The 27,812-nt window shown below is 30.4% G+C and overlaps 1 protein-coding gene across 6 annotated transcripts in view; it reads left to right on the top strand.

Annotated features, from left to right (window-relative positions):
* The window catches only part of LOC140044774 (uncharacterized), a 74,114-nt gene that overhangs the window by 5,452 nt on the left and 40,850 nt on the right, over nt 1-27,812 (top strand). For 4 of the 6 annotated variants that reach the window (XM_072089425.1, XM_072089427.1, XM_072089428.1 and 1 more), the window contains exons 3-6: nt 739-789; nt 9,557-9,645; nt 26,709-26,895; nt 27,470-27,607. In XM_072089425.1, coding sequence (XP_071945526.1) covers nt 739-789; nt 9,557-9,645; nt 26,709-26,895; nt 27,470-27,607 — 465 coding nt within the window. Of the gene's footprint in view, nt 1-738; nt 790-8,836; nt 8,906-9,556; nt 9,646-26,168; nt 26,249-26,708; nt 26,896-27,469; nt 27,608-27,812 lie in introns of those variants that run through there. The other 2 variants (XM_072089429.1, XM_072089430.1) reach the window with 2 other exon arrangements.

Below are 27,812 nucleotides of genomic sequence, written 5' to 3'. Positions count from 1 at the left end.
TTCTAACTTGTCATCGGTTCACTACGCGTTTCTGAAGCAAAAGTACCTCCCCTCTGCGGCTCTCAAATTTAATTACCACATTGCTAATCTCATCACGAAGCTTACAATCTACAGAAATTACTTCTGTTTCCTGTTAATTCTACTAAAAACTGATCAACCAACTCTCAACAGTTTTAGCCAAGAGTGCAGTTGAAGTGCATCAATTCTGTTATTTTTTTCTTACTTTATTTATATAAAACCTGTCTGGAAATTAAACAAAAATTTATAACCACTTGTTTGTGACTTACTTGGTTAAGTCTTTCAGTAGAAAACAACACGTACTCTGTACTCTAATTGTCGTTGTCGATACAACACAGCATTGTGAGATCTGTCAGTGTGTATTAGACTCGTTGATTAAACCGTATTATTTAATCGCATCATCATTTGCTACGAATACTCATTGTCATTTGAGACTTTGCTTGATGACGACTGATCGTAATTGCGCCACTCATTTTAATTTTCTCGTTGAACAATACTTGACTTGATGACACAACGCAACAGTACGCTATTTTTTTAAAGACGCGGAGCAACTCAACGTTTTATAGGATTACTATTTCTTATTACTGCTTTTTTATTGCAAAATGTTGAAACGTGTTTGGCGACCGAACCAGTCAAATCGGCGGTGCCGTGTGGTTGAGAAATTGGGATACAGTGATGGGATTAATCCATCTGTTATTTCATATCTTCGTGTTCCTACAGGTTGTGGTATTGATGGAGACTACCTGATGCAGATTACAGAAAATGATCTTGGTAAGTATACTCTAATTGTTTTATTCTTAGCCAACAAATGGTTTTTTATTTTAATATCTCTAACAAAGTTAGGTTCGCCTTGCTATTAATATTATTTAATGGTTTCAAATGGTTTTACTACTGTAGGCCTATGCTTTAATACTGTAGTCTGGAATAAACATAAACTAGATTCTTTTATACAACCATGAGTGGAGCTGTGGCTTGGTGGTTATGAAGCTTGGCTACCAATCTAAGGGTCCTGGGTTCAAGTCCTGTCATATGTCAGGGTTTTTTTCTCATGACAATTTACAACTCCACTCCCAAAGACTTAATAATAAGTCTTTGTTTATGTAGAGCATCTTGTGTATATGTTTGTCTTGTGAAATTATTAAATAGTTTATCCATCCTGTAATTGGCGGGTTACTCGCTGTTGGATGAGTATGAAATAAAAAAAAAAAATAAAAAATGTATTCTATTGGGAATCTGTTCTTTCATCAGCACACACCATCCATCTTTAGGGTGTCAATGTATGTACTGGTCTACCCCTGTTGCTTTCCCATGTTTTGGTTGTCAAGATAGAACAGCAAAGATTATTCCCTGTTTTTTGTGCTTGCATTGTCCATTCTTATTCTACAGTACATGTAAATTATGTTAAAAAAAAGTTGTTATATGTTATACCATCCTCCTTGTATTATAACACAATAGAGTTTATCTCTTAATCTTATCTTTTACTGTATGTACAGTATGTTATCTGTTTATGTAATCAATATTTGAAATACTTCCTTTATTCTATTGTTGACTTACTAATTAATTATGTTAATTGTTTGGTTTACCATGAAGAACTTATTTCTTTACAGTTCCATTGATTTTCAATTTTACATTCTGAATTCTAGTAATCTTAATTGAACTATACATTTATATTGACATCATTTTAAATTTACTGTGTTTTGTTCCATTTCCCTAACATTTTTTGATTATAATAAAAGCCTATTTTAATGTTTAATTAATCATTTAATTGAATCTTATAAACTTACAAAAAGCTCATGAGAAATGCAAAATAATCCATTAAATGTTGTTTTAAATAACATACCAACAAGATAACACACAACATTACAGTATATTCAATTTATACATCTAATTTTTAAACAATTTCACTAATATTAAAGAAAAGATACTGTACAAATTTAGACTACTGTATTAGCATAGATCTATAATATTAATACTGTAACTTTTAATATTAGTCATATAATCATTTGATTGACTTTCTTTATTCATGTATGTTTTATTTCCAATAAATTTCATTATACGTCGAAAAACGTGCCTAGTCATAAAACATCTCTGAATCATTTTTACTTTTGACTAACAACATTACTAACATAGAAAATCGAGGATAAAGTCCTCAATGAGGTTTGTTAAGGTATTACTAAGTTATACAAATCTAACTTAATGTTATTCTCAGAAAGCTCAAATCCAGTGGCTCCACTTATTTTATGATGAGATTTCTTTAGATTTTCAATTAGTTTTGAGTCTTGATTTGTTAATTTAATTTGACTATTTTCCTCAATTCTTGGTTAACCCTTTCACTGCGGAGCATTATTCCCACCTCTGTGCGTAATGTATATTTAAGAAAAACATATGGTATTTTAATAAATTGCAAAAAAATACTAATTGAGATAATTGTGTAATTATTTTTGTGGTGTGTGATGGGCAAAGGGTTAGTCTACAGTTAGGTATAAAAAAAAATGTAATTTGCATATTGATGACGTCATGTGACGTCATTACAGGTATTTTGGATTTCGTGTTTTTTATCGAATCAATGATAAAAACTATATTTTCTATAAGAAATTCTTATGGAATACGTTTTTCCAACTGGATATTGATAAAGATACGTATAACAAATAAAAATATAAAAAAAAATTGAATTATTTTTATTATTTTATAAAAATTATGCACAAATCAAAGTTTTGGGGCAAAATCGTGAAAATAATGACATTTCCCAAAAATTCACTATAGTACAAAACTAACTATTGTTTCAGAATTTTTTTTTTTTGCGTGTTGTGATAAACACAATGTTGCCCTATTGGGGCTGGTAAATTTTGGTTACTTTCAAAATGGCCGCCATTACGCTACTCAAAACAACTTTCCAAGATAGAATACTATTATATACACTATACTATATATAATATAACTATAGAGGGCGCATGATTTTCAAGACAATAATACAGCTATAGAGGGTCGTTTTTTTTGCTGGAAAATTTTTTTAATGACTTGCAAAAATATTCAAGTTCATCGAACAAATATAGAGGGTGCTATATATTATAGGCAAATACGATTAAATCATTGTTTTGCCCATACCCGGTATTACCGGGTATACGCACTTCAACGACGTTTGTTTATACCCGGTAGTACCGGGTATACGCAGTGAAAGGGTTAAGTCTTGTTGACAATGTTTTTCAATCAATCTCTAAAAATAGATAAAGAAATTGGAGTTCATGGTAAACCAGATATTTTTTTGCAATTACTGGTAATATCTTTAGGTAGTGTATTTGCTTCATACTTACTTTTAAGAATTAAACAAGATCCACTCCCATTATGACACACTAAAAACCTGAACCTAACCCTCTCAATATCGTATCCACATGCTAAAAAAGACTTGAACCGGGGACACACCCTGTCAAAGACACAGCTTTACACTGCCTACACCCTAGGCTAAAGTAATTTCTCATAAACAGCTGGTGGGTATGCATTGCCTTGCCCTTTTTACAAAATGATTATTGTGCACGTGTCCCAAAGGTGGATTAAACATTCACAGTCTATTATTTCCTATAATACAATCATTCATTATCTCAATAATCAAAATTTGCCAGATTTTACTTTCTCATAAATCTTCACCTGTGTATTCTCTGTTGAGAGTTTGTGAGAGAATAACGCTCTGTTTCAAACTAGTTTGACAATAAATATGGTAGTGATATGCCCAAATATGGTAGTGATATGCCCAAATATGGTAGTGATATGCCCAAATATGGTAGTGATATGACATCATCATGTCCATATATGGGCACATCACATTTTTTTTGTCACATCAAGTTTGATAGTGTAGACAAAGCTTAAGAAAAAAAAGCCTAGCTGACCGTAACAATACAGGATGTACTAAATGCTTTGATTAACTTTACAATTAATGACCATTTTCAGGAAATCAAAATCTGTGTTAATTAATCATTACAGTTAGTTTTTACACTATTGCTAGTTTAAAACAAGCCTATAGGCAGTCTGTAAATTAATTAGTAAAAAGGAATGATTAATTATTGTAAATTTATTTAATCATTTTAATTCTCATGTTCACCTAGAGGGTGTGGAATATTAAGCAAGCATGGAAACATTATCAAAGTATTACTCAAGTTCAAATGTTCATATATCCAATTTAAATAGAAAACTGTAGACCTTTTCCTTTGATACTACAGTAACAGAAGAAATTAAATGTTTATTGATTCTTATTACGTTTTTGCTTACATCATTTTGGGCTGAGATAAACCTGTGTTTTGTAAAATGATTTCTCTGTACAGGCAAACCCATTATATTATCTTACCTCTCACAATTGTTCAACTTAAACCTAGTAGTTACACAAACACCTAGTACAAAACAACTTAATAAAACAATTATAATTTGTAATCAATCAATCCATCAGATTGTCACTTGGGTTTGTCTCACTTCCCCTACTTTATTCAATCATGTTATTGTTCTAATTTCATTTTTATTTATACTATAGTGTATTATATTATTGTCCCTTGAAAAATTACAACCAAATTTCCTATAAAGATATATATTTTTTTTAAATTACTATTTTCAAAGTCCATCTTGTATCATTTTGTCTTTTGTTTTAGATTATAAAATGCCAGACCATTGCCATGTGTGCTATAATTTTTCTTTCATTAACTGGGGTTAATCATAGAGATATTATAGTTAATTAATTGTGCTATATTTAATTATTTACATGTTTTTATACATAATACAGTTAGCCTAGACAGCTGTATAGCTACTGAACAAAAATGATATTACTTACAGTTTTAAATTAAATTAAAAGAAATAGAAATTAATAAATTAAATAATTTATTGATTTGGGTTATCCTATAGTTCCTTTGTTTAAATTATGAAGCTTAAATGTTATTACCGCTAGTTCAGTCAAAAGTCCATCTTTATGTTTCTTTTCTTCATTATCATGTTTTTAAGCACCAACGTACTGAGAAAAGAAAGAGAAAGTTTAATGATATGTCCAAGATTATGTTCAACTATCTCACAAATGGAGAATTATTTCAAGTGGGTAGCCAACGCAGATTATAAATTGTTCATGTTTTAACTTTCATTTTTGGTATTTAATAAACAGAATAATTATTGAAACATTCTCAATATCTTTATTAAATAATAATTTTTCTCTATTGAAATCTAGCCACTCATAATCACAGCATTGTCATTTTTTCACTAATTTGCCTTTGGACTTTAAAATAATTATATTTATTTGGTCACCAATGAATATTAACCAGGAGTGAGAATATAAATCTCAGACACATTTTGCAATCACTCCCTAGTACATTTTAACAAACAGTAAATTAATTAATTAAACAGATAATTTAAATATATTATACAAAACCCATCGCAAAATAAGGTGTTTTGTCAGAACAGTTGGTGTTTGTTCCCAAATGAATAGAAATAAAGAAAAATGGTAAGGAAATGTTTTGTACTTGGAGTATAATACTTTCACATACAAATAAAAATGACACAAAATCATCATTATATCTTTTAACATCCTATAGAACAATTTGTTTACTGTATTTATTTATTTCATTTCTGTGATACATTTACTAATAATGGAGGACACAATCTGCCGTAGTTGGAAATTTAAACCTTCCTCGTACTTCCAACATAAAACTAAATAGTACAGTAATATAAAGCATTAAGTGTTATAGAAACAGTTAGTACAATTGGCCTAGTCATCAACTCATTTTCTTTCAACATCCTCTACAACATTTTTTTTTCTTTATATTTTATATCCAGGGGTCTAAATATATCTAGTAATGTTGAATGTTAAATAGAAAAGTACTTTTGCTTTGTGAATATGACCTTAAACAATTTTCCCGATTACTCATTGTTTTCACAATGACAATATTGTTATTGTACGAAAAGCAAGCCAGCAAATTAAACTAAACACAAAATAAACGAAAAAATGATCAACAAATTTTGGGACACATTTTATTCAAATAACAGGAAGATCCTTTGGCAGTGAAAGAAAGAGATGGTTATTGACAGAAATAAGTGACGGGAAGTGCGAAAAAAAAAGAAGTGCCGACAGGTACCTTGTAACAAGTCCGTACAATGTAGTTGTTCAAGGTGAACTCTCACGAAGCACTAATTTTGTTACTTTACCGATTTTGTTGTTATTTTGTGGGTGGAATAGATCATTTAAATTTTAATTCTTTAATCCATCTGACTTGATAAGAAGTGACAATAATTATGCAAGTCATTTTGAAGTCTTTACAAAAAGTAATTTAGGGTATGCGTTGTTTGATTTAAAAATTAATTAAGTAATTGTTAAATTTGTATAGTCACATCAGATGTTTTCACAAATATGCAAATTAGAACATTAAGATAAAATGTTCAAGCGAGGTATAAGACTGATACCAAACTAAATAGTCTATTTTTAACACCAAAATTTTGAAATAATTTTGAATGACTTTGCAGCAATTTTTAGAAAAATTATTTTGTATATATTTAGATAGAATATCTATCAACAAGTTAACTGGAAACTGCTTGCTTCTTCTATCTCTAATTCCTTAAGTTGTCTTAAACTACTACGCCATATTTTCTATTGGTCAAATGATTTCTGCACCATCAATGGTCATTTAAAGGGATTTCTGCTTCACTTACTTTTCAATCATTTTGTGACAGGACCCGTCCTTTGCTCTATTGGTCAAGATAATTGATATTTTCATTTTTGTCAACAATTGTCTAGCCAAATGGGTAAAACTTAGTTTAAAATTTAAGTCAAAATTTTGTTCTCTATTTTAGGTTTTAGGCAACGATTCGGCTTGTATTGTAAAATCACAATTATGCAAATTAGAACAAATATTAAAACTACAACATAAAAAGACACATACTTTAAAAATATCAGAAGAAAATTAGTTTATTATTTTTTTTGGAGTGAAATATATTGTGTATGTTTGAAAATACCTTTGCCAGGATTTCATAATACTGTTATATTTCCATGTGCGTCTTATTAACACTTCAAGAAAGTGCCATGCTGTTTATAGCCACGTATCCCGTAATTAAACGATAACCATGGAATATTCCTCAAACATAGGAAACGCTTTAATTGTTCACATGTATCTAATAAGCCTAACTACTTCAAATGGTGACAACAGCTTAATCCGTGTCTTAACACTTCCACCGGAGTGAACAATCGAGCCACACCCGAGGAAGAATCCGCCGGTTTCTCAGCTATTTCGGTGTATAATTCCACTTGGCTTGGAATCAATCAATTTGAATAAATTTAAATGGACATTTTATATATAAATCGCATGCTTTCCCATGTAGAGAAGTCGCATGGAATTAACATACAATATTTAAGTTTTTCCGATTGCATCCATAAAGTTTAATTCATTTGCCTATCATGTCCTGTATTGTTAATTTTTTAACTAATATTGCTGGGAATCAGTCTCGGAACTGATATTCATTTAATTAAATCATTATAATGTACTTTATGTTTATGAAAAAATTGAGGCTGGAGTTGAAAAGGCAATGGAAAATATCGTCAAAATGGAATACCAGAAATAAAAAAGATTAAAGCGGAAGCTTAGGCAAACTAAAATTAAACAAAATCAATTTCATTAAATTTTTTTGAAAATTATGATTGAAAATTATTAGAAATACACACCTTACTACTACATACCAAATTGTTGAAAGAATGTATTACAAAACACATTATTCATTTAAATACAAACCTCCAGAGATGTCATTTATAATTGTTATATGAGTAATCAATTTACTAATTTATAAGTTTCCACCAAGTTCTCAATTCAGTCTTAATTATTATGTTAATTTATACATCCTACTATTATAATGAAAACATCATTTATATATTTGTACTTTATTTAATATTCCCTTATTTCTAAATTATTATAAATTTTGATACTTCATTGTAATATTTTAGTATTACGACATATCAACTATTTCCTATTGTGCTGTGGTTTAATTTAAACATCCTGGATTCATTATTAATTCACCAGCTAGTAATGTTTTTGTAGTTTTTTAATTTTTTACCAATGTTGGTTAATTTTAGATTTAATTTAATATTTTACATAGTGTTATTCAGGTAGTAGAACACTGCAATTTGTTTGAGTAAAATTTATAGTATAGTTTTAACAGTGACCATATTCAGTAATTGCACTATAAATGCTTTGAAAAAATTATAAGACATTAAGTTTTTAAATTCTACAACAAGCAAAGTTTTGCTAGTTGATAAAACAAATCTAAAAAAACTCAGTAACCAAACCAAGTAAGCAGATTCATCGGTAAATTAAATGAATTATTCCACAAAAAGTTAAATTTACAGATTGGCAGATGAAGGTGCAAGTACTTGACAAAAGTATCTGTTTTTTGTTTAAATGACAACCAGCAAACATTTTCTTTATATTTTTGACATTTTTCAAGCAATTACTGTATTCTAATAACATTACAGATTGCTAGTTATTTAGAACACTGGAGGGGAAACATTGTATTTATTTTCTTAAGTGAAATACTAAGTATAAAATAGATATTCAGTTCTACAACAATTTTAATGATTTAATTCCTAAACACGATTGTATATCTTAACCTAGAGTACCCTTCCCATTTCCAATTATAACTTTTCAGTTAATTGCTTGTGACATCATCAATTTTGCACCCGCTGCTATTCCTATAAATTAACTCTCCAATATATCTGATTGATTGCTGTTCTAACAGCTCTTCCCTTTTTGATAATCTGTCATAACAAATTATTAATAGTAATTTATTCATTCACACAGTTCTTGAGGAAAATCTGTCATAAATCAAGTATTATTCAACTCCTGACAATGTCTTTCAAGAAGTTTCTACAAATTGTATCAAAGTAATAATATACACACATTTTGGCTTATCAGTTGAAAAATTTAAAGAAAACTAGAAAGCCAAAGCTGTGACTATACTCAAATATGAGGTTTTGCACAGTATAGGAAGAAGATGATGATGCAAGAAAGTTGTTGAGGAAATGTTTTATTATATTAAAAAAAAACATTTTTGGTGAATATTATAATAAATAAACTTATAGTAACATCACACAAAAGTTCAAACTAAACATTTTTGGTGAATATTATAATAAATAACACCACACAAAAGTTCAATTTTTTCCGTTGCCGTACCAACAGTTTACTTGAGTTTGAATTTCATAGTTGTGAGGGTATACAAGGGCTTCAGGCATGTTCCACCAGTTAACAAACGTTTAGCTTGTTTTCTCATATAAATTAGTCAGCTTGTGCCAATTCCTGCTGCAAAGTATCTTATAACAACTTGATACTAGTTCTTTTCATCACCACCATCATCATCCAATTCGAAGTCCATCTCTTCACCAACATTTTCTTACTGTACTTTATAATTCCATACCCAATTTCTCTTTTTCCAGATTGATTGTTATTTATGCCGAAAGAGATAGTGTTTAAATCTACGAAGATATTTTGATATTAAAATCTTAACAAATAATATAATGTTACTTTGTTAATTTTAGTGGATCTAGAGGTAGATGAAGTTGACACAAGGCAACAATTTATGAGAGAACGAGATAGATTGATACGCTCAAGGCTCAAAACAACCGATGTAAGTAAAAATTTTTAATCAATTATCTTGGAGGTAGTTTATACCATTTTATTCTTTGATTTTGTGACTTTAAGTTTAAGGGTGGTGTTCCAGTATTTTACATAAGAAAAACAACATAATCAAGTCAATTGGTAGGTTTGTACAATAGGCTACTGATCATTTCTAGACCATTGAGAGCTCCCTCTGGAATTAGTACTGTATTTTTAATTCGCATCTTATTCACACAGTGAAGGGATGGGCGAATCACAGTGGTCTCCCTTGGGGACACAGGTTACCACAATATCTTAAAAATGTGGATATAGTTTGTAATTTAAGCGGCGCCATATTCATACAGGACTGTGGTTTTCTTGATTAATCTGCGGCTGGTATAATGTCTTCCTTTTCACACTAATTGACATGATAAGTATAATTAGGTAATTGGTATGTACAGCTAAATTAACGCTACAAGTAATGAAAGTAGAAGCAAAGCATCGGTAAATGCATATAAGGTAAAATATGAGAGTCAGGGTTATCTGAAGGAAGTGTTGATTTATAGGTGGTGTTCTGAGATTGTAATCTTCTGAAGGGTTGTAATTAAACTTTAAACCATTTTGCTTTTGTTGATTTGTTCTGCAAACATCTAATTACTAATAATTTAAAAATAGATCTTGAGATTTGTTTGAAGTGAAAACAATGTCAAGACTGAACCATGTGCAGTACTTAACAGGCAATGTTAACCACCTACAGAACCACTTAAAGAAAAATAAGATTTTCTCCATTTCAATTGTTTGTTTTTTCCTGGTTGAATTACTTGCATAGATTTTATATAGCATTTTATATTTTAAGCGGTTTCTATCTCTGTTTTGGCATGGTTCCTTCTTTATAATTTTTTTTTTATAATTTTTTTTATAATATATATAAAAATCCAAAGGCAAATTACTGAAAAATTGACAATGCTCTGCGTATTAGTGGCTGCAGGAAATATATGGAAATACTGTACAGAATATAATAAGAAAAAGCTAAATCAAAACGATAAATATATATTATATAATAGCAAAATCGCTTGGATAATAAAATTGTTGACCAGTAAATAATTTGTTTTTCCTCTTTACTTGGCCTCTACATATATTTTGGACATCAACATTTGGAAACATCTCATTTCCTTGCAAATTGAGACCAAGGTTAAGCTGGGGTATATAAATGTTGTTTTAATCTTGTGTTCAGACTCCATTCGTTGAAAGTTCACAAACAGGAAGTAACACGGCATGCTAAAAACAGGTTTTGAATTTGATGGTATCGAAACAGGTTCGGTTTGTAAACTAATAGGATGACCAGTCTAATAGGGTATCAATAACTGTAGACTTTCTGATGAGTTCAGTAAGCAATATGAGACAGTCGATAATTATCTTCAAATTCTGTTTAATATCATAATAAGGAATGACAAAGAAATTACATCATGTAAAGGGTACAGTTTTAATAACAAGTCAGGGTAAAAGGGGCTAACTAAAATTACCAAAAAGGGTTTCATTTTCCAGAAAAGCTTTGTTTTGTCAGATATAATTACCTTCTAAATCCAAAACAAAAACAACAGAATTAGAAAGAAGTTTAACAGACAACAATTGTTTCCTATTTGGCATTTGTAAAATGGAAACAATTAACCTTAGTTAATAACGTCATTTGTCGTATTTGTGAGAAAAGAAATTACCGACAGTTGTCGTAAAATTTGTAGTTTAATCCAATTTCAGTTTTTAAAACAACTTTGATATTCTTCCAAAACATGACTAATATCAATAATTAAGAGATAATTATTAGTAAGGTCTTATTGATGAAGTTGAAACTTACACATTTGGATGAACCAAAATACAGAATCCCAATTCATTAACAATAGACATACATACAAGCCAATTAAATAAAACCAATTAGACTTCTACCGTTCATGTTCCCTGTTTGTGACTTGTTTGTGACTTCTCTTTCTCTTTCTCTCTCTTTTTGATCAGATGGCAGTATTGTAACTTGGGCCATTTGTGCACAAGAGTACATCATCTACTTGTGTAGTGACATCTGTCAATGCCTTCCAATCACTGTCATTTCTTTATATTTTTTTCATATAGATAGCTTTCTAATTTTAATAACCTTCAGACATGAAAACAAACTTTTGCCTTAATGATAACTTACAGTAGTTATTTATACCATTCAAAGAATTTCCATAGAAAAGGAACCTGTTAAAGCACTAATACAGAAAGAAAAAGAATTAATAAGAGGGGTATTGATGATAACCTAGAAAATCTATAAACCAATTAAATGATAACATAAAAAACAGACCATAAGAGGTTGAAGTAATCCTCAAAAGATGAAAGTAAATATTCTAAATCTTACTAAAATTAAGATGGACTTTGAAACATTCTTGGTTTAACTGGAAGGAATCTGTATCATCTCTTTTGCTCTTGGATTTCTGAATTGAAATCTTCAACATTGGATTAATGATACATAAATGGATTAACTTATTCATCCTTTAATTGGATGGATTATACTAATCCTACTGACTATTATGAAATCCTATTTATAATAAGGGATAAGAGCAACTGGATGTGCTGTATTAACTGTGTTGACTTTGAATGTTTCTATCCTGATGGCAAAAGTACCCATTACTCATTCCCTGGTTAACCTGACTTTATCAATGCCATGGCTAGATGAATATTTAAACTCCTTGTTACATCCCCCAATGCATCCCCAATGAATTCCCTCTGTTGTATAGATGGACACTTCCCATTGGGCTAGATGAGTACATCCCACTGACCTGGATACATTTCCCGGGACTGTACCTATACATTATTCAGTGACCTGGATGGAAATTGACCTCAGTACATTCTGTTTTCCCACTTGGGTTTTATTCAAATTAGTCAGGTTTATTAAAGCATACATTTTGGATACTCATGGGTAACTTTATGAAAATGTTCACCTTGTCAGGTGATGGCCATATTTAATATAAAAATTATCACTAATTTAAAAAATGTATATTTTATTATATTGACAAGCAAAATTTGAACTTTAAAATTACAAGATATTTGTTCATTTCCAAAACATTATTATAAATTACCCTAGCCAAACATTACAAGAATGAGCAATTACTAGAATGGCACCATACTGTCTAGATGTTATCTTTAAATGTTCTCCACCCTCTGTTGTAAACCTCATTCATTTCTTAGGGGAAAATGATTTTCGTTAAAAACACCTAATGATTGAATTCCTTTCAAGGACATTCATTATCTTGTCTCCATACATATTTATTACTGTCAGTGTGAGTTAAAATATCAGATTATGGTATGTTTGTTTTGTGTACATTCTAGCCATTGTTTCTTTTTCCATTAAGGTACAGTAGGTTTATAAAAATACATCATCAATTCTTTAATCAGTTTGATGTCATATGGCAAACATATTCCAGAACAAATTAGTATGGTAGTGAATTTAAAAAAGGTCGATACAATTGCCAATCTGTACTTAATAACTAATTCAGAGTAATTAAAAAATATTGGCCATGTTCCATCTAGTTCCAAATATTGCGTGGTTTCGCCAGAATTACGGACCAGTATTTTGTGTTTTGAATAAGTGGGGAATCACATGAAGCAGGAATCTTGACCATAGTACAGTAAGCAGACGTTATGCAAAACAATATGCAATGTAATTTAATATTAAATAAGCCAAATTTGCATTGAGGCAGCCTTAATTTGAGGCAGGTTAGGATATCTCATGGTTCCAGGCAGACATGCTCCCTGGTTCCAGTCGGACCTACAGAAGGCCTTTATCTAACCAGCATTGTGTTCCATCAAAAATGCAGTGTAATATACAACAATAGCAACAGTCTATAATAACTTTACAGTGCACCGGCAGGCATTATATTATTTAAAAAACAAGTTGTTTTGGTGACTGTATTTTCCCATGTACTTTCATTTGTACTCATGTATCCCTTAATAATAACTTCACGTCACATGGACAAATTTGATTTGAAAGTTTAATAATGTTCTTCACCTGTTCCATAACCATAGACATATTTACGATTCAAAGCGATTTGGACACTAACATGTTTCCATTGTATCGTACGAGATATTACGATAAAGATCTTTGTCCATAATGTCAGAATTTGTTAAGGGGGTTTAAGTGCACCCAATCAGGAAACGCTTGAAATTCTGGGGGTCATATTGTTGCCATAAATTTACCCAGTCTGGCTAAGTTCTTTTTTTTTTTACTCTATATAATTTATATTTTACATTTTAAGAATGAAATAACAAGATAATAATTTGTACTGTGGATGGACAGCATAAAAATTCATAAAATCAATAATTTATTTCTTTCAACAAATCAAGTAATATAGGTTTTCTTGAAATAAAAATGCAAGTCATATGTTGAGTAGTGATTAAATAAGAAATTTTAGTTTTGAATAAATTGTCTTAGAAAAGATTGAGTACAGCAAACTATGTTATTTTCATTAGATATTTTGTGTTTGTGCCCTTATTGCCATTTTAGATGTAATTTTCAATAACACAGCTGCTTGAAATACAACTGAATTATATTTATTTTTCAGACAGTGAAATTTTCTTTATTTAAAAAAATTAAATTTCAGCTTTTTCTTTTATTGGTAAAGGTGTTTCAATTCGTCGCCCAAAAGTGAAAGTTTCTGAAACATTCAGCCAACACATTAATAATTGATAATAATTTGTTATGGACATTATCACATAATGAAATGTACATTTCTAAAAGTAATGCCCACTTAGTCGTCAAATAGTTATTCACGTTCGGAAATTGGAAGTGACATTGTACTTAAAAGTTAAAAATGATTGTTGATAGACTTTTATTCACTGAAGACTATATGTTTCAGATCCAGGTGTTTGTCCAATGTTGATAAAATTTAAAAATATTTTTTGTAATTTGTTTCAGACATGAAATATAAACAAACTAATGTAGTAAACCCCTACAAACCCCTCCCCCCCCCCATCTCCCAGTCTGCACCCCTTTGGCACTCCCTATTTAGTAGATACTGTACCCCTATTTTAAGAGGAAATACTGTATGTTCTAACTAGCATTATTTATACTCAACCCATATTAGTAGAACACCTAATAAGGGGACATTACCCTGTAAATCGATTGAGTGAAAATGTATTTTTTAATATATTAGTCAACAATAATTCAGAGGACAAACAAACATTATTATTTTTTTTTTTTTTTTAATTTATTTTTTTGTGCCAGTTACAACATTTAGAATTATCATATTTTGTATCGATCGATAGTACTTAATAGAACCTCTGTTGAGGTGTGTAGGCATTCATTCACACTGATATTTTCCTCATGGTTCCCCTTAACCAAACAGCAGCTGTGCATGTAGTGTAGATGCAGACGAATAGTTGTAGGCCTACATTTAATAAGGCAATGTAATTGTATTGAGTAGGTTCTGCAGTGATTTTTTCACATGAAAATGATGCAAAATGGCATGTAAAGATATATTTGATATTAAACATAACAAAGTTAACTTAACCTAAATCCTGACCCTGTGTTTAATCATTTATGAAGGATATCAATTTTCTTAGAACTTGTAGTTTTATCATTAAGTAATGTTATCTTTTTTAAATTAATGATATATAAACTTTATTAACTACTCTCTGTGTAACGGCAGACAGGTTCATTTGATTGTTATTAATCACTGGGAAATTTTTGTACTTTTATCTTGTTTTTTTTTAGTGGTACTTGTTTTTGTTTTCAGTCATTTATAATAGTTAGGTGAATCGTTCAAACTAAATTCACATCAACCATGAATCATTTTCCTGATGAGTCTTTTAAAATTATTGTAAAATCGTAACATTTGCTTTGATTCGTGACTTGATAAGGGGGTGATTAGGGTTTTAGCTAATAAAAATAAGATTTATTCCAATGTTAACAATTTGTATAGGATTTCAATTGTAATTTCTTTGTGGAATGTCCTGGGACTTTTGATTGTGGATTGGTATCTTTTTTATTTTCTCCTATTTTTAGTTTATTACTACATGAGCTGCTTCATAGATTGCAAAATTCACTCTTAGATATCAACATACATTGTCTAACAAATAATAGGTAGCATTCGATTTTCTAGGACAAGACTTTTGATGTCATGGAGGTTATACTATTCACATACATTGTGTCTGATTTGTCAATCTTTGTCCTACCTATGCTTTCAGTCGCAAAAAAAAAATTGAAATAAATTTTGAACGGCACTTTGAAAAAAAAAATTTACTATATTGTATTGTTGCTTGTAAATAGTTTTTTAGCCACCGATTCAAAGGTCAACAAATAAATAAATATAGGTTGTCCAAAATCAAAATCATTTTACTATCCAATATCCATATTAAAATTAAAATAAATTTGTGTATGTTGTCCAAGATACCCCAACACATTGCTCGGCCGACAATTACATCGTGTGTACAGTAATATGTACTGAATAGTATTCCGCTTTATATTACATGTGACTAAAACAATGTTATAATTTCTTATAAACCAAATTGTATTTGTTTAACATTTCAACATTGATATAACCCTATAGACATTTAAAATGTAACTCAATTTGCGAAATAGCAATAATACTAGCATTGTGTTTTCCATGTGGGAGAATGAAATGACGACAAAGTTAATGACATAATTTAGAATTTTTGTTTGTTTATTTGTCTGGAGAACATGGAGGCAATATGATATGACTGTCAAGTTCACATAACAAAATACTGATACATTTTTTATCTTTAATAATACTAATAGTAAAACTAAGGTACTATATATAAGCATTCTGCATATTATGCTGCAATATTTCTGTGTTTTCTAAGTTAGAAATGAATATAAATAAGTGAGTATAATAATATTTAATATAACAGCCATGAATGAACAACTATTTATAACATTTTGAAATAGCATGTAGTAATAGTATTTAATAAACAATCAGAGATTTTGGTTGATTGTTTTATGAATTGTTATTTGAATATATGATTGGACAATGGAATACATGGCTAAACCCCATATATCTTTGATCAGTTAGGTGGGAATCACATGCTGGAATCGTAGTATTTTCGGTATAGTAGTAGTGGAGCAACCATATTTTCTAAACAAATCCTGTTCAGGAATAGTAGTTTTAGCACATATCCCTCATTTCAAAAGCAACCCAAGTATTCTTGACCAATCAATGGTCCATAGAACTGCCAACATGGAATACATGGCTAAACCCCATATACTGTATCATTGATCAGTTGGGTGAGAATCACATGCTGGAATCGGTAAACAGTAAGGTGTGAATCTGCAGCTTGACAGGTCTGTGAAAGAAAACATGATGTGTGTGATCTTTATGAAAATTGATTAGATTTGATTGAGTCACCTGTTTGGCATGTACGAAAGAACGTCCTTGTTTTTCAATTATATTAAACTTGTTTTCGTGTTTTAAACATTGAAATAATTGTATTATAAACAATATTCATTAATGTCTTGACCTTGTTTTGATTAAATTTACTTTTTGCCCCTGTTACAGTATTTATTCTCTCTGCTGGAACAATTACTTCTGACATAACCACTTTGCAAAAATCTTGTGTAATTTCAGGTGCATACAAGAAACCAGGTTTCATATCTCTTGTATATTGTTTGAAGGTTGTTAAAATAAAGTTGGCGGTACACCACATACTGTACATAGTTCTGAAAAGAACTGTTGAGTTTCTCTTGAGAAACTCAACAATTCTTTTCAGAATTATATACGTGGTGTACCGAAACATTATGCATGATTTATATAACACGATATAACTCCAATGGAATCACAGTTCAAAAACGTGATTGGATATGGCTGCTTCAAACGACCAATCAGATATGGCAGTTAGAAATTCCGCCTCCCTCTTGTTCTGTTAAGCATCAATGTGAGGTCATGGTGTTAAAATCTTAGTATGCGAAAAATCCAATAATATTAATATTTTTTAACAGATAGTCGATGGCCAATGTGAGGAGTCCCTACCCTGTTCACTTCACTGTCGCCTATTTAATTATAAAATATAACCTCTTTGTTGTTTGCAAATTGCAGTAACTTATTTTGCTGTACAATACAGCATTTCTCATTGATCTAATCAAACCATTAGCTATCCAGGGTTAAGGTAAAGAGGCGTCAAGAAACTGTAACCATTTGATAATTTAAACAGGTCTAGAAAATCCATGACTTTTTTATAATTATTCCGATGACTAAACCTGTCAGTTAATTAGGAAAGCCACCTACAAATGGAAAAATCTTCCATAATTGACGTGAGTGGGAATTGGGTCATTCATAGAAGAGCAAATTAATAGTGATTCATATGGAGCAAAGTTTGTTACATTAACAAATTTAGAGTTTGTATGTGTACCGAACCATGGACATCTTTTAACCTTTAGGTGCTAGTCGAACATATTGAGTCTAGAATATAATATTAACACAAGCATGTATTAATTTTTAAATAATTTGACTCCTCCAAACAGAAATCTTGTCAATTAGTGATTGAGCAAAGACCTCTCCAATCAAGATACCTTCAACTAAAAAAAAAAAAAAATCCAATAAAACCTTATCATTCAAAAATACAGTACCTCCTATTAAGACATCTAATTAAAGAATCATCCATCCAATCAAAAACCTCTAATCAAAGATACCTCCAGGAAAGAGTATACCTCTTTATCCATTAAAGACTTCTCCAATTAAAGAATATCATCCAATCAAGAACCTCTAATCGAAGATATTTCCAGGAAAGAATTATTCCAACTAAAAACTTTGGCAGTTAAAGAATCATCTAATCAAAAACCTTTAATAAAAGATACCTCCAAGGAAGAGTATACTTCCAGCTATATACTTCTCCAATAATGAATCCTCATCAAAGACCTCTCCAATCAAAGATACCTAAAAAACAAAAAACCTCTCCAATCCTAAAAAATGCCTTCTCAGTAAAGACTACCAAATTAAGACTTTTCCAGTAATCTACTGTGATTGGCCACTACTGAATTTGTACTTGGGACACAATGATACAGTAGATGTTTACAGTTTGTTAACATTTTAGGGTCTCAGTAAAATGTCTAGATGTCCCATGGTTTACATAAGGATCAGTATGGGAACAGTTGTTCAATACAAATCCTATTGGGAATAATCTGAGGTTAATTAAACTCATATTAATTATTTGTGAGGCTTTAGGAACTGACTTCAACAGCTGTTTACTTAGGTATTTTTAGATGTAACTTTGAATTAAGTTTGTAAATGTAATTTTTTTTATATATTTTTTTTCATCATGTTCAAGACTGTACTGTAACAGGTTATCATTCCATCTCTTATTTTCATGGAATTTTATTGACAGATGAAAACATTACTAAACAAAGTATGATAGATATAAAAAATATAAAGTATTCTATCAAGATATTTTACCCAATTCTCAGTGCTGTATATTTACATACAACAATCATGGAGTTATAACTCCATGCAACAATATTTGCAAAGTGTCATACAGTAGGAACATTTGGTAATACAGCATATCATGTTTATTGCATGTGGTGCCTGTAAGTGTTAAGTTATGGTCTATGATACTATTAAGGTGATGTGAAACACATTTGATTCTGTATTATGGAATTTTCCTTTAAACTGGAGACATCCAGATAGTTACTAAGAATCGAGTGAATATTTTACACTTTGTTCAAATAGTTTAGTTTACAGTAGTTTCACTTAATCTCTTTAGTTTTTTTTAACCTTACACAATTCTATTCCATTCTAATTAACAAGAATTACCAGTGACATTTCGGTCACATTATCTGCTTTCTAATTTAGTAAAAAGCTACAAATCACAAATCCAGGACGTATCAGAACCTTTCTAACCCACAAGATCTCCAAAACTGTTGATTGATAGAATGTCAATCATTACATAAATCATGTAAATTACTTTTATAATCGCTTTTTAGGCTGTGTAACAACGATAATGCTCAATAAACTAGAAGAAAGTTTTGTTTTAATAAACTACGTTTTCAAAGACACATGCTAATGGATTAAAAGTGTGATCAGGCAGAAGTAACAATCTTCCGTGTGTTACATCCGTCGAGACTTTTATCTGGTATCGTTTTAATTAATGACTTTAGTTTTCAGTTTTAAATGTCACAGCTCGGATTTTGACATTTTCACATGTTGTGAGAAAGTTTTATAAATTATAGATTCAAATATGATATTTATGTCATTAAAATCATTACTTTACTAATTAATTTTTAGTATTTTTTTTACCCTTTTCCACTTCATTTTACTGTTTTATTGGATTTTATTTTTTTTTATCCAAATCTGTCTAAATATAATGATATAAAGTTTGCGATAGTTCTGAAAAGAAACTGCAAAGTTTCTAGACATTTCGATCAATATCGTTTGATTGTCCTTGTGAGTGAGAGTGCTTTTATATACTTTATAAACTGTGATAGCAAAAAATACAACTTACAACTCATCGTCTGTGACATATTAGATTTAAAAAGGCAAATAGTCTATTGTTTTGATAATCTACTCATGTTTACTAATATGATATTATTGAGGGCATATTAAGTTTAACATGATTCATGTACTAAGCAGTGTCTATACTGGTTTTATCAAGACCCTGGGAATAGGTACATGAAGAGGATGACACCTCTCCGCATCTGACTGTTTAACCTTTTTTTCTAAAATTAATTTTTCGTACATGATCTTTAAAGACCAGTCTATGATGACACATGTTGTATCACTATGTACAGTATTCACAGCCAATCATTAAGGTTAAATTTAAATGTTGATATTAAGTTTAAGTCCTTGCACTTGGAAAGATCAATCTATTGATCCGGACCCCCTTCAGATTAATCCTTGCTATTACCAACGGATATTCTGGGCAAGTTGTATTAGCAATTTGGTGCCGTTCGACCTTCCCAATATCAGTATTTAATAGTTATTCTTTAAAAAAAAAAAGAATTAAAAAACTTCTACTCAAACTACGCTACATTTACTGTTAAGACCACAGTGCATTTTTAACCAGGTGTCTATATTTGTTGCTATAGAAATCATTGGTTCAGTTGAGATGAGAGGTTATGTTGGTTAATTCATTGGTATTTTATTCAAGAAATGTCAAGATGTAATTGTTACCACAAACATGAAAAATTAAGTTGATTAAAATCAGATTTTGAATAGGCCATTTTGTAGTTTTAATAAAGTTGATCACTTTCGCAGAACAATGCTTATAAAAACACAAAACAAATAGTTAAATTCAACCAAAAACAAGAGGTTATTTTTTAATAAAATGTACAATATATATGACTTTTTTTAATTAGTACACCTTGCACAGTAGATCTTATTATCAACTATGAGTTGGTAGTATCACCTATTTTTTAAATTGAAAGAACATTGTCATATTGCTTAAATGTTTTAATTTTCAACAACTATAGATGGCAGTCACCAAAACATACCATGCATTTGTTTTTTCTTGTCCATCACTAAATCCATTGGGAATTTCCTGCAGGATTGTGATTCAAACTTTGGATCTTGTTATCTCATGATCTTTCCTTTACCTTCTGAATCACAACTTCTTATCATATAATCTTTCCATCATTTTGTTTCCTTACAACTCATTTCAACTCAAGTTCACCGAGGGGCCCCTAGCTTAAACTTTTCCTAATCAAAAACACATGTCTCGACCAATATTAGACCATTCACCGCTGTTCTTTCAGTTAGCTATTAATACGATACTGACATAATTATATTACTACAGTAAAAATATAGAACCAAATTAAAAATTAAAACAGGGCTCAATTCCTATATGAGAAATATTGATTCAGGAAAGCCTGGAAAAAAACATAAAAAAGCATGAAAAATATAAAGAAGCATGAACAAAAAAAATCATAAAGAAGCATGAAAAAAAAACATAAATGAAGCATGAAAACATAAAAAAAGCATGAGAAAAAAACATAAAAGAAGCATAAAAAAAACAGTAAAGAAGCATGAAAAAAAACTAAAAGAAGCATGAAAAGAAAACATAAAAGAAGCATGAAAAAAAACTAAATAAGCAAGAAAAAAAACCTAAAAGAAGCATGAAAAAAACATAAAAGAAGCATAAAAAACATAAAGAAGCATAAAAGAACATAAAAGAAGCATGAAAAAAAAATATAAAAGAAGCATGAAAAAAAAACATAAAAGAAGCATGAAAAAAAACATAAAAGAAACATAAAAGAAGCATAAAAACAATTTAAAAAGCATGAAAAAAAAACATAAAAGAAGCACGAAAAAACATAAAGAAGCATGAAAAACCATAAAAGAAGCATGAAAAAAAACCAAAACAAATATTATAATCTAATGAATTGAAAGTTCTTACACATGTACAGTAAAGCTAGCAGTCAAATTCAAGGTCAATCATGTTACAAAACGTGCCCCAGGAAAGTGAAGCTTTGCACGTTAAGCATGCTTATGGGACTACAAGCACAAGATTTTCCATCAATGTATGTGAACAATTCAGATAATTGCTGATCTTTAAACATGTGAATTATATGTTCCTTTTATGATTTCTTGTACTTAAAAGTGTGTTCTAAAGAATCTTTAGTTAGGATACATTGGCTTACCGGTAGACATAAATTTGATAAACTAAATGAAACCTTCGACAATAACAATCATTTTTGCAAAGTCGAGATAGTTAAGTGCTTCAGGCTATTATGGATTTAAGGAAAAATTTTTGCTTAGGTTACAGTCCAAATGTTGATGTACACTTGCAGATTTTTAGATATAAACCTTACAACAATGGAAAGAAAATATCTTCGTAAGAAACCTAGCACTTTCTCAAAGAAAGTTATGATCGAAAGCAAATATCTTTCGTCACGACACCTTATACAAATCACAATGTTAACAATACTCCTCAATCAATAATAGACAATGTTTGTTTACACTTTTGATTTGACGTTGTAAGGTGAGATTTCAGTTTAAATAAACTAAGATTAGCATGCTATTGTGTTCGATCGGATTCTTACATTTTAGACAAACATTCGCTGTGAAGTGATGCCTTCGCTGTGGCTTATTGTTTATTGATCCGCTTTCAAGGACTTTAGTTAGAACCAAATCTTATTTTTTCATTTAGTATTTAACCTTAGTTCGCATTGTATCACATTGAATGGTCATAACCTTTGTTTGCTCTGAGCAGTTTGGAATGATATCGAGTGTTCATCTTTTTTTTTATTGAATAATGATGCATTTCTTCTTGGTGTAAATATTGCATGATTCAATTTGAACTAAATTTGTTTAGTTTCACCAGGCATCTCTATGTTGGAAACATATATCGGTTTAATATTAAGCTGTCAAGATTGTTTTGTTTCATTATTTTAAGTTTAACACCTATTCTTTGTTTGCAACTCATTGCATCTTCTTCATCAAGGATTTGTTTTCAACTTTCACATGATATTGTTAAATCATTTCTGCTGGATCAGTTGCGCCAAAACACTTATCAATATTAGATATCGGAAAGAACTTATTAATGGGATTATAATCATTCCATTCAAGCAGATGCAACAGAATACATCAATCTCGGATGTCACAAAAAAAATTGTTAATGTTATTATCATTTTATTCAAGCAGATGTACAGTAACCAAACACATTGATTTTGAATATCCTAAAAAAATTATTAATGTTATTGACATTTTATTCACCAGTCATAAAACATTAATCTTGAATTCTGAAGACTTGCCTTAATCTAAATTTCGGTATGTCAAAATGGTTTTTAAAGTTTATCAAGCATGATCTCAAGATTATTAGTGGAATATCCTCAGCAACTGTTTTATCTAAGCAACTTGTTTCATAGAATTACGAGCCATCATAATCATTAGGACAGGAATTTTAGTCATTGTGATTTCTTTCGAACGGAAATTGTCTTGATCATAAGATAAGTCTACTGACCAAGCCTGTCATTGTTACGTATCAAAAACGCCATTGTCATCATCTTATCTGTCAGGAATTATTATTATCACTTGGTTTTTGACATAATACATTTACTTTATTAGGTGATCATTTAGAATAAAATGATCACCTATTGTTATTGTATGAAATCTTTATTCTTCTTATTCTTATTATTTATTTCTCTCTGTACAGATTTTGTGTAACAAATATCTCAAAAAGTTTAATGTTAATGATTACCAAAATTTCACAATGTCTTTCAAATACGTTAACTTAGTCCTAATAAGCTTTTCAGCATGATCACTCATCCGTGACGTCACGTATACGCCATTTTGTGAAATCACATAATCAATCATATCTCCATAATTCATTATCACATATTAATGAAAATCACTACACGTAAACTTGAGGTCAAGGTAAAAAATATTAGCAAATAAAAACTTGGGCGTTTCAAGGTCATGCGCGTGAAATCGCGCGTTGAAATTTTAAAAAGCTCAAAATTTAGTTTTTATCAATTTAGAGCATGAAATAGGCCATTTGCGTGTTTAAAAAAATTACTGCGCAAAAACACATTTTTGCGCACGCGATTTTTAAAAAGGGTAAAAAATAAAATTTGATGTATACATCATATTCTACTCACAATCCTTAGTACATTCTCCGACTTTGAGTCCATTCCGACTTAAATAACGCTATACGAGCACGTTAAAAATGACAAAATCCGCACATTAATTGTACAAAAGTGCTAAAAATGGTAAAAAATAAGGCCTTTTTAAAATGAATATAACTCTTCAGAATGGCAGGTGACCCCCAATTTTTTTAACTTATTATGGAAGCCAATAAGTTGTAGATATAAATATATATACATATTAGACGTACAAAATGGTATGACGTCATCAAATGGCCACTTGAATTTAAAAATTAGTAATTATTATCTTTTTGTGTGGGTTATCACATTCAATAGAGCGTATCTCCGTTATTTGACCCCGATTTTTGCACACATTTTAGTATGTGCTTGCTCAATTAATTATCTTTCTCATAAGTTGTCAAAATTTTAATTTGATGACGGCATCACGCGTAAAAACTTGAATAACCTAGGTCGTGTAATTTCAGCTACACCATACATTTGAATATCTTATAGCTCCTCAGAATTAAAGGTGACCTTGAAGATTATAATTTATTATGAAAGCTGATGAAATGTAGATATGAATTCATATAAAAATTAGGCCTATCGGATGTTGTGATGTTATCATATGGCCAGTTGAAGTTAAAAAGTAGTTTTTAAATTTCTTTAGTCGAAGTTATACAAATTTCAAAGAGCGCGCATTGCGCTTCTACGTGTCAAATTCTCTTCCAATCCTTATATTTATTTGCTCAATTCATTATCTTTCGAAATTGTCATCTTCGAGTTTATTTTGATAATTGCATCATACCAAAAAATTAGAACTTGATGTGTGTCCCATAATTTCACCTATGCTACACTGTATATAGATATACAGTATATACTGTACATTGTATATGGCATATAATAGGCATAACTCAGCACTATAAGCGTATAATAGGATGGCATACATCAACATTTTCCTATCGTATGTTAACGTACGTACATGTTTAAAAAAAATTAATTTCATTAAAATGATAAAAATGATCACCTATAATTCGTCAAAGTGACGAATTAAATTCTAGTTGTTATTTGATTCTGTATAAACCATTTCGTTCTGTGTAACATCTTGAGGGCTATTGACAGGTTGATGTACTAGGCCTTTGGGCTATAGTGAGCGGTATTATTTGCTAGTGCATGGTATGTAGACCTTTTGGGCTTGTCAGCGGTCTATACATTGGTACACATGTAGACCTTTGGGGCTTGTGCGCCACATTGTATTGATCTAGACATTTGGCTACTACATGGTACTTATATGTAGACATTTGATCTATTGAGCGATATGTAGACCTTTAAATTAGTGTTGTGAACTGAGCTAATTTTTCAGTAGCTAACCGGGAATTAAGAAGGCTAAGATGGCTATCTATAGCGATTAACTAGATATTGTACCGTACAGTAGTATTAAATTGGCCGATTGATTAAACCGATATAATATCATCAGTCAGGATTTTGAAAATTTGAAGATTTGAAAATTATTTTATTGTGACTAATTTCACAAACCTTGAAATATTTATTTTACTAATTGTATAAACTTTGAAATAAAAAAAAAAGCATAACACAATAGTTTCTGTTAAATTCATGCTATTCATCCGCTTGAAAAGTATTGTAGCTTATTTGTGTTTGACCAGAAATGATGATGCTTATCATCATATTCACCTGTTTCCAATATCTTTTTGAAATCTTTTATACTGTGACGTAAGCACATCCAATTGCTACAAATAATTCTACTTCTCGTACATAGCTTATCAATGTTGGCAGTGCAAGAACAACGATAAACTTCCTTCAGCTGTTTTGAATTATATAAACTGAAAATTTAATGCTAAAATATTGTTGTTATACAGCAATATAGCAGAGGTAGTACCAAGCACTGTTTATGTTGTGATTTTATTTTTGGAGTCGCACCAAACACTTGTCCGAGTCGGCCTAGTTGAAGGAGGCCACATACTAATATCTATTGGATTTATATGTGTAGGATCATAGGAGTTTTTAAAATTCAGGAATTTTTCTTATTTCCTCAATTGAATAGACCATGACTGATTTAAAGGAGGTTTGTATTTTAAAAATGTTTTTTTAGTAAATAGTATCTTGTCATTTTACAATGGAATGTGCCAAAGACATTTTTTTCTAATGACCTTAAACAACTTTTTTTTATTATTTAATTGATTATTTGTATTACCGTACTTACAGTTAAGGCACTATCAAACTTTATGTGTCAAAACATTTGATTTGCCCATATATGGTAGTGCTATGTTTAAATATGGTAGTGATATGACATCATCATATCCATATGGGCACATTTTCTCCAATTTAAGATGACACTTTTTTCTGTGAAAGGAATGAGGGACAACTATTTTTAAAATTACAGCCATTAGTATTAAGAAACACTTTGTTTGCAGGTTTTGACCTTGGTGTCTTCTGCCTAAGGTGTTTCCTATGGTGTTCTACTACTCCCAACCAAGGAAATTCTTATCCTTAAGGAGTAAAATCTAATTTGTAATTTTTTCTAGTCTCTTGGATCTGATGGTAACCGAGGAGGATCCGATCATGAGGAATATGAAGAGGAGGAGGAAGAAGACACCAATGATGATGAGAGCATGTCAGACTTGGATACAGGTGATGACATCTCATTACCTGATCTTGGAGAAGATAATACTAAAATCAAGTTCATTATGACTCCTTCCTCTCCACCCCACGGTATGTCATTTTTTTTGTAGTACACAGCGTTTGGTTTTGGTTCAAGTTCGATAGCCAATTGCCAATATATTTTCACAGAAATGTTATGTATGTGATGCAATAATTTGCATACACAAATCTTAAAATCGGCGTTATTAATCGGGCCAATAATTGAATTTTGACCAGTGATGTGGTTTAAATTGGTTGCCTTCTGTACTGTAGGTCGACTAATGTTATATGCTTAAGAGACATGGTAGTTATTATCAAAGTCACCATAATTGAATTCTATGACAAATTGATAAAAAAGATTTAATTAATGATTTGAACCATTTTTATAATTGCACTAAAATTCATACCCTATTTTTTTTAGTGGTTACTCTGTATGTATGTTAGATAACATTATTTGAGAACACAAAATGTCTATAATATCTTAACACCTACTATAGATGAGATAAAGGAATTATAGTGAAATTAAGTTTTCCTTTTGAAAATGTTAACTTCTCTCCGAGGCTCCCCATCATTCTGAAATCTGTTGAAAGACAAGTGCGAACTAAGCAACGTCATACACCTAACTTTGAGTTTTGCTTTCATTCAGGGCGTCTCTACGAGCAGTTGTCTTTAAAACCAGTTAGCACTTCATGGAGACATAAAAAGATGACTAATTGGAGCGAAACTGATGTCCAGTTCTGGATGGAGTCCATAAACCTTGCGCAATTTGTACCACAAGTAAAAGGTAAATATTTATAATTGCAATTGTTAACTATAGTTATTGTGGAGTAATTGGATGTAAGTTGACATTTGGAAAAGAAAGGAGAGGTGTTATATGTTTCCCGTCTTGTCTTATCGTTATATTAACTTTAGCTTAAAACATAATTGTAAGCTTTGAATGAATAATTTGAATAATGTGTGATTAATTAAAGTATTATTTTTGTTGTTTT

The sequence above is a fragment of the Antedon mediterranea genome, chromosome 3 (assembly GCF_964355755.1).
Source record: "Antedon mediterranea chromosome 3, ecAntMedi1.1, whole genome shotgun sequence".
Taxonomy (NCBI): domain Eukaryota; kingdom Metazoa; phylum Echinodermata; class Crinoidea; order Comatulida; family Antedonidae; genus Antedon; species Antedon mediterranea.
This window is presented reverse-complemented; position numbering and strand designations above follow the sequence as displayed.